Genomic DNA, 9149 nt, shown 5'->3' with positions numbered 1-9149 from the left:
GACATTGATGTAAGTTAAAGCTGTGTCATACAAACAAGAAGCCACATGTGAACACAATCCTCAAAATGCTGTTGTGTTCTCTGGGCCAAAGCTCATTTAAAATGGTTGGAGGCCAAATGGAAAACTGGTCTGTGGTCAGAGGAAACAAAACTTCTCTCTGGAAACAATGGCCACTGTGTCCTGTGGACTAAAGAGGAGAAAGGAAAATCCAGCTTATCAGCAGACGGATCAGTTTTCTTCCTTCTAATGATGAAAAAACATTAATACTAGTTGATGTAGCAATACTATTACTTGTTCTTTCTATTGCTCACTTAAAATTTACGTTGTCTTATATGTTCCGTGTTGTTTAAAACTATCTTGATCACACATTGAGCCAACTGAATGCACTGTATTCACACTCTTATTGTGTTGCTGCAAAGCACGTGTGCATCTGTGTATCAGATATTTCGGGCCCTGCTTCATTTCTTTGCTCTCTCTTAACTCTTTAACTCAGTATTGCAACAGCTGACAGTTTATCAGCGACACCAAAATAAATAATATTTCACTCTAGTACAACACTCTTGCAGTAAATCATGTCTCCATAGGTCGATCTTTAGTTTTTTAACCATTTTACTGTCTCTGTTTACGTCTCGAGATTCCCGTTAGATTATTGCCACATCAGAGCCACAAAAACAACAAACAGGAAGTGACAGTATAACCACAGGCCATCTGGTGTGATGGTCAGGATGCGGTTTATCCTTAACTCTCATTTCCTCGTTTCACTTCACCTTTCTCCTCCGCAGTCCACCGCCGCTCCTCATAGGTGTTCAGGTTCTGTCAGTCACAGCTGTCAGCCAATGAAGGGCCAGAGCCAGCTCCAAGAGGCGGGGCAGGATGTATTGGGAGGCTGGAAAACAAACCACATTGAGAACTTGATCTGTGCAGGTGTCAATTTCCCCCCCAACCAGTACAGAAGAAGGACTGACCCAGCATTTGACAGGTTTTTCTTTGTTGTATTTCTTGTTAGCACATTCCTCAGGCTATAATGTCGTGAAATGTCATAAGCTTTTAAATTTGTTTATAACACGGTAATAACTGCTGCATAACAATGTTGCCCTATCATGTGTGTCTTTAACCTGTTTTTATTCCTGCAGGTCGACATGGCTCTGAATGGATGTGCCATCTTCTGCAAATGCACCCTCATCTTTTTAAACGTAATTTTTGCGGTAAGTCTGTCAAATATGGGACTTTTAGTTTTTTTGAAGGGGACGGGATACTATTTTTTCTAGCCCTCAACTAGATGATATAAAACAAGAAAGAGATAGTACGAGGATACGAAAGGTATCGTATTCTTGACAGCCCCCGGTGTCTGAAATTTACCCGTGACCACTTTGGCTGGCAACTGTGGAAACCAGCAAGACAAACACGTTAACAATCTCAACAATGTGCTGTGTGGAGAATCGCGTCAAACAAGACAGTTGGATAATGTCAGGAGTCGGAATCGAAGCGGAAAAAAAGAAAGAGAACAAGTCCTACGTGGGTAGATGTTTACACTGTCTACGTTGTTATATTGCTGTTTTATTGGGTCTTTTTTCCACTGCGTTTTGGTTTGTTAGACGCAATATCGCCCCCTTGTGGACGAGCACATTGAATGTGAAAAAGTTGAGAGTGGACACAAATACTGCTGCATGTTTGTTCCTTGACTTTGGTTCATTTTCTCAGTAAGACAGATGGTATTGAATCCCACCAAATCTGACAGAGTATCTTCATATAAGGCAAACAAGGATCCAAAGACAAACCAGCTGACGTGGTCACGGGTAAATTGTACATATATTTTCAGGTCCTGGACCAAACATTAACTGTGACTGTTGGTTTCTCCAGATGTTTATTTGGCAAAAATCCCTTCCTGTTCTGAGCATATTGCTAAATTTGAAAGGAAAAATATTACATCCACTAAACAAAAACAGATCATTTTCCAAAGCAACAACTCTGTAGGTGGTTTTCCAGGAACCTGGTTCAGGTTCTGCTTCTGGTTCTTCTGTCCTCAGTCTGCTTTGGTCTCATTCTCTCATTCTTTTACAATGCGAAGGAAAGCCCATCTTCAGATTTCCTCGAAAATCTCACACCCGACTAAACCACTTATGCTCGATTATAGCTGTGATTAGAAAATTTGAAGATGTGAAACCATGTGGTGAGGAATGTTTACTGAATTTTTACATTGTCCTTTCACTTCCTGACAGGTGGTGGGCTTTGCTTTTCTGTTCCTCAGTGTGTTGTTGAGGTCCAGCATTAGCAAAATCGGCAGCTTTGAAACAGATTATGCTGCATTTGTAGGTGAGTTTGTTTTTTTCCAGCAAAAAACGTGCCAGTAAATTTCGCCCGGGATACGATTTCACTGACAGATATTTCGGTTTTTTGTTCCAGGTGTGGCAGTTCTGATAGTTCTCAGTTTAGTGGTGCAGATTGTGGTGACGTTTGGATGCTATGGTGCCTGCAGTGAGAATAAATGTGCCTTGCAAGTGGTGAGATTTGTTTTTCCTTTTTTGTACCTAGTAAATTTGAAGTGTGGCTGCAGCTAAGATTCTGTTGTGAAATTACCCTCGTGACAAATCCTTCTATAACTACTGGTAAAGTGCAGAAGGAGTGTGAGGAACTTTGTGCTGAACATCCTTTACTTGTTGAAATATGGTGACGGGAACTTGCAATTATTTTTGCTGCTACTATCTCATTGGGAACAAAGTGCCCAAAAAAAGAATTTTCCCTTGTAATCGCATATTTTAAACCACAACAATCCTAGAAACATTAGAAATACTGGAGATACTGCTTTACATTGACAATATTTTTCTATTATCTGTTGTCACAAATATTCTAAAGACAACAAGTTCCAGACTTAAACTTTATCTGCCTGTGGTATTATTGGAAAATTCATGTAAAGTCACGCTCTCAGCGTCAGAGGCATTACACAAGTCGATCTGGACAAGAGCCAAAAAAATGAATTTCCTCTTATTTGCATCCAGATGAGTGATTGGCACATTATTGTTATTGCACATTTTTAGAGCAGAGTTTGGTTTGCATCACTGGGAACGTTAGAGAAGATCTCAACAGGTTTCAACTCTTATGCACAATTTGTTGTGCAGGTTGAGAAAACCATGTAAAGAATTGCTAATTAATAATGTGCATTTATTAATTTTCCAGCAGCGATTGAGGATGTCTCAGTATTGAGTCTATACTCATTTTCTAGCTGCTATTGTATGTGGTAGGCAGAGATCGCCAGTCGTGGGGATTAAGGGGTTGGAAGAAGGATTGTGGGAATCGTTTATTTCCTAAAGATGTGCTCAATGTGCTTCATCATAAACAGACATTAATGGTTAATATCAGTCATGTTTTTACACCTGTAAGGCCGAGATGTGTAACAGGTCAAAGACTAAACTGTGGGGTATGTGGGAGTGATTTAAAAGAGCGGGAAGAAATTCTTTCAAATGCTATTTTTTAAGCAAAATTATTTGTGGTTATCTAGTGATAAGAGGAGCTGCACAACTATTACAAGTAATTTGAGATCAGGTGTTTTCTTTTGGGATTTATATTAAAACTGACACATCTGAATAAGTCGCTGCCAAAGGTTCAGCATTTAATGCTGTAAGAACAGAGGCCATTGTAATCACCCACACGAGAGGGTGTCTCATAGTACAGCTTTTAACTTCATTAAAATTCATTTTCACATTAAAATGCTGGATTTTGTTTTATCACAACATTGCACAACTCTTGACTAACACCCACAACACTGCAGGAGAACAATTTATGGATTGTAAGGGGATTTTTCTAGTTACTCGTAGCTCTGCTGCTCTGAATCTGCACAGCAGCAAACTTTAGATTTGGTCAACATAAAAGTTTATTACAGGCTCTAAGCAGCTAATAATGGAAAAGAAAACACCGGCTGCTCTGCACATTATATATGCAACATGTTAGGAAATCGCTGACTCATTGAAATAGTCATCATAGTTTTTTCTTGCTCTTCAGATTAATAAACTGTGTTATGAAAGTTTTGTCAATACTACTAATACTATGAACGTCTTCCTCTCCTTTCAGTTTTCTGTGCTTGTGGCCGTACTGGCTATAACTGAAGGTCTTGTTGGATTTTCTGTCTATTCCAACTGCTATGAGGTGAGAGGAAAAACAATTCCATAGATACATCAACACATCCAAACATACTATCTTTTCATTTGTTTTATTAAAGTTGGAGTGAGTTTTGCAGAGTTCTACAATACTATGTATTTCCTGTATGTGAAAAGCAGAGGAGACGCAGCCATTAGCGTCAAAGGAAAAAGATTGAAAGGGTGACAGCTGATTATTTCGGTGTTGATTAATCTAACGATTATTTTTTTGATTAATAGATTTACCTATAGATTATTTTCCCATTAAGCTTTTCTTTTAACTTTTTAAATTACTATAACAATTAGGTTACTAAAATTAAGACCATCCAGCTAAAGTAGAATCTAGTATTAGGATTGATTATTTGTCTGCTAATGCATCTTATGAAACCTTTTGCCCCCCACATTTTTAATCCTAGTTTCATAATGTCTATTAATTAATAATGAATATTGAACAGATTGGAGTTTATTCTTCGTAAAATGGCAAATCAGATTTGGTTATTTGGTTTTTTAACTGAGAGGCCTTTCTAAGAGTTTTTACCGTCCTTCCTCTCCTTCACTGCTGTGGAGTGACTGGGGTTCCTGTGATACAGACTGTTAGAGGCAGTGGTGGATGGAATACTGAAAAACTGTACTTAAGTAAAAGTACAAATACACAAACAAGAATGTACTCAAGTAAAAGTATAACCTAGAATAAAAACACTAATACAACCACTTATCTTATCTAATGTGTTGTCAAATCTGTGGTTATCTCACAACCACTTAATGATGAAGGCCTCCAGGTCTGGGAAACAGTGCAGAGACAGTTCTGAAATACTGCACCAGCCACTGTTGATATAAAAACAGACTCAACCTCCCTTTGCTTCTTTTAAAGCTCCGTGTGTCTGTCCGCTCTGTACAGTTCCCACCAGCTTTAGCACAGAGTCCAGTATAAGATCACACAGCCACGACAAAACACAGGACATAGAAAAGTCTCTGCTTTTGTTCAGCAGCAGCGTCAGCTCGTCCATTTTGTTTGAAAGTGAGCGCTCGTTAGAGAGGAATAGACCTGGGAGAGCAGTGCGTAATCCACACACCTGAGCGTAGAAGTCATTGTCATTGTCATTATATTGTTTAGTCAACTTTCAGACCCCATTCAATGATCCCATTTTACAGATTTTACAGTGAATTCAGTAGTTTGTGTTAATCATTATAGTCCAGGGGTTAGGCTTTAGCTGTTTAATGAAGTACTTGTACTTCCACCACTAGTTAAAGGCACCTGTCTCAAACCAGATGGCTTCTTTGTCCCCTGTATAGAGAATTACAGGGTGCCATCAAAAGCAAAGTCCTATCAGAAAAGTGTTCACATTTCACGGCAAAGAGCAGAAAGAAAGTTTTTTTTCGATTTGTTTTAAAACAGATTTGTGCATAGGAAGATGCAGAGTTCTGTTTTCAGCATTTTTGTGAATATTGGGAGTGAGTTTGCTGAGCGAGCAGAGTTTGGCAGCTCGTTCCACCATCGTGGGATCATTGCACTGAAGAGTTTTGCTTGGTGTCTTCTGTGCGGTGCTGGGACCACCAGACGTCGTTCGTTGACTTGAATGAGTGAGTTGAGGTAAACGAGCTGTCGAGTTAACCACCCTGTGAGCAAGAGAGCAGAGCTTTGAACCTGATGCGAGCAGCTACAGGAAGCCAGTGGTGTGACATGGATCCTTTTTGGTCTGATTAAAGATGAGGCGAGCTGCTGCGGTTTGGATCATCTGCAAGGGTTTGATTGTGGATATCTTCTACGTGTCGGAAGCAATGTACAAGCTTCACCTGTGTGAGTTCTGGTAAAGTGCAAGCAAACATTACATCATAGCTCGCAGCTCTGCTGGTGCTGAGACTGTTTTTACAGGATTTTTCTGGACTTGAGTGATGAGGGGATTCTGTCAAAAATGCTGTACGTTAGCCCACAGACTGAGGTACAAGGCTTTACTCTGAGCTGATGATACAGAAGGAATCAGTTTTTTTATGACTTCTCTGGTAAAAACATTAGATGATCTTACATCAGTGTCACAATGTTCCAGTTAAACTTTTATTCCAATGATTTAAAGACATCAGTGTTTAGCTCTGAACAGCGTTTTGCTGCAAATACTAAAGTCAGTGGGCTGTTAATAAGTAAATGCACATTTAACTTGATATGTTTGTTGCTGTGTTAGTTACTGGACACAATAATTAGTTATGTTGTGTGTATTGTGAGCATCTTTGGCACAAATAGCTATTTAAGGATGTTCAGTATGATCTCAGGTTACAGCTTTAGGTTGTGACCACAGATTAGGCTCATGAAAGACATTGTCAATGATTTGTTGTTTCCATTTCTTTCATCTGCCTCATGTTAAGTGCGAACTGGAGTTAAAACTGCATGATTCTATACTTCAGATAAATCTGCCATTCTGTGGAGTTTACACGTTGTAAACTTCACAAAAACCCAAAAGTATGTGAAGGTGACTCCTTTTTGCTCATACCACTGGAAGTGGAGCTGCTGCATTCTGTAAGCTTTGAGTCGACTAGTAGAAGCAGCTCAGTCTCTCTCGTCGTCTACTTTCAGATTTGTCTTCAAGTCCTCAGCATCTTTTACACTGAATCCTCAGTGGTGATAGGACTCTTCCTTGCAACTGAAGCTCTTTTGGTAAGATTCTAGTTCACATTTCTACAAAAAAAACTGCTCCATTCAGTCGCATGAAGTTAATGACCATGTTCTAATCACTCTGCTTCATTTCCACTGGTTCCCAAAGATCACAGCTCTGATTTGCAGCATAGTCCTCAGTTGCAACATCGATTCGTCCGTTCCATCGCCTCAGTACATCGCCCTGACCTACTCCACTCCTGTCCTGGACAACATTCAAAAATCTCCGCATGAGTTCTCCACCTCCTCCTACCCCCACCCTGAAAAGGCCCCAGTGGTCTTCCCCTCTCTCACCGTGGCAAACATCCCTGGGATTCCGGCTAAGTGCCCTTAGTTTTCATGCCGGCTGTAGATAAAAGTAATGTTTTAATCCTCGCTCTGCATTGTCACTACAGAGCGTCTCCAGCTTCCGTTTTAAGGGAAATAAATCGAACATTTTAAATCATACAATAAGGGCTTTTATTAATCCTAGTAACACACACTCAATCATTCATCATTTATTCTGTCCCATGTGTGTAATTAGCTCATTCTGATTTTTCCATTGGCAAAATCATTAAGCCTTTATTCTCTTGATACCTTCTGCGATTGGTTGGATTTTTTTTTACCATATACCCACTTTTTCTTTATTCAGGTTAGACACAAGCTTCTTTTCATTGGCTGTGTAGACTGAAATAACAGCTGGTGCTACCTCGTTCTCATGCCAACCTCATGGTTTTCAGCTTGTTCGCTCCATGGCTCTTTGTCCCATCCTTGCACTTTACTTCCCCCCCCCTCCTCCTTCTGTGTCTGCATGGTCTGCAGCACTATTCTCCTGAAACAGATCAAAAGAGCCCATCAGGACATCACTGCCAGGAATTCAGTTTCAACCCCCCCCGCTTCATAAAGACCATCGCTGGATTTCAAGCCGGAAATTTGCCAATTGATGTTTACAGAATCATTTTTACACTGTCTTGCTGCATTTCTCTGTTCTAAAACATTACATCATCCCAATAACAGGACACAATTACCAGTTTTATATAGAGCGTGCGTTTACTTGTATATTAAAAAAATATATATCACGCTGCAGTTTTCAATGAAACACATGTTGGTTTTTAATCTCTTTATATATATATATATATATATATATATATATATATATATATATATATATATATATATATAAATAAAACTGTGGCCACACAATGAATGATGTGACAATGAAGAGAGTAATGTTAGTCAGATGAACAACGCTCTGCTTGTTGGTCACATTTAGCAGTACTAGAATTACAGCAGCTGTTACACTGTTACCTCTGCACTTCTTTCCGTTGATGCATGTGAAAGTTAAAATGTTTGACCAAACAAGAAGCAGGAGCTTGATGTGTTAATTGCGTCTTTCATTACTGTAACGTTACCTAATGGTCCACTGGAGAAATGTATTTGCCATAGTCTTTTTTTGTTATGCTCCTGTGTCAGAGGGACCACAGGTTCTTAAGACTTTTCAGTGTGACATTATCAGATCTGATTGTGGCTATTAAACCGAGCATATAACCATTAGAGGACAGGTTCAGTTTTTTAAAGTCTGTGCCCCCATGAACACTGAAACAGGTTTCACTTGCTGTAATCCCTCCTCCTATTAATAGCAAACGTTTAGCGATCCCCCCAAAAGATGCAAGTGATGGGAGCAACACCGACAGTCCATCTGCGCAAAAAGTTATGTGTTGTAGGTTTATGTGAAGACGACGTCCAGTTTTATTATTAGAGTTAATCCAGAACCATTAGAGCAGCAACCCAAGTGTTAAACATAGCAGGGAATCTCACACTAAAGACTAATTGATTGAACTTTTTTTAGGCTACGTTTTAGTGAGATACATACATTTAAATACATTTTTGGACAGAACGAGGACTGATGTTGCCCCCCCCCCCTCCCAATCACTTCCATCAAAAGGGCTTAAAGAAGAAATCTCTCAAAGTTCAGTATGAAGTAATGTAAACCCGTTTGCATTTCGTACTTCCTGCTTTGACCAATGTGAGAAGAATAAAGTGAACCCATCGTTTAAGTGCTGCTTTCCTATAAGGGACAGCGGTTTGATACTGAAAAAAACACCTTTTACAATTACTACAGTTCTTCCCCTCAGGGTCCTGGTCCTCGTTGAAGGTTGTCTGTGACCAAAACGTACGTCAAGTTAAAAGAAAACCGCCTCGTTTTCTGAGTATGCTGAAGTGCCGCCTGTTGTGATGCATTACTCTTTTAAACAGCTGTAAATTCCACAGTGTTGTTTTCCCACTTTTTGCACTAATACGTGTGTAACAATTTCTATAAAAGACAAAACATGGCTGTTTGTACAAGTGTCTTTATTCCATTGCTCACACACCACTGTTGGCACCTCTGAGGAAAA

General features: G+C 39.5%; 1 protein-coding gene across 1 annotated transcript; it reads left to right on the top strand.

Moving 5' to 3' along the window:
- The first annotated feature begins 893 nt into the window (after positions 1-893).
- LOC137100190 (tetraspanin-1-like) lies at positions 894-9086 on the top strand. The gene is made up of 7 exons (XM_067477841.1): positions 894-979; positions 1134-1205; positions 2220-2313; positions 2404-2501; positions 4066-4140; positions 6697-6777; positions 6884-9086. Exons 2-7 carry the CDS (start codon positions 1140-1142, stop codon positions 7106-7108), a joined length of 639 nt encoding a protein of 212 aa, XP_067333942.1. The 5' UTR covers positions 894-979; positions 1134-1139; the 3' UTR covers positions 7109-9086.
- Positions 9087-9149: the final 63 nt, after the last annotated feature.

Source organism: Channa argus, chromosome 15, assembly GCF_033026475.1.
Source record: "Channa argus isolate prfri chromosome 15, Channa argus male v1.0, whole genome shotgun sequence".
NCBI classification, from domain to species: Eukaryota; Metazoa; Chordata; class Actinopteri; order Anabantiformes; family Channidae; genus Channa; species Channa argus.
Note: the sequence above shows the minus strand (reverse complement) of the source record. Positions and strands in the feature narration are given on the sequence as shown.

Coding starts and splice junctions, on each gene's coding strand:
- LOC137100190 (XM_067477841.1), top strand. CDS start 1,140: ATGGCTCTGAATGGATGTGCCATCTTCTGCAAATGCACCCTCATCTTT. Junction 1,206..2,219: donor TTTTAAACGTAATTTTTGCG/GTAAGTCTGTCA, acceptor ACTTCCTGACAG/GTGGTGGGCTTTGCTTTTCT. Junction 4,141..6,696: donor TCTATTCCAACTGCTATGAG/GTGAGAGGAAAA, acceptor GTCTACTTTCAG/ATTTGTCTTCAAGTCCTCAG.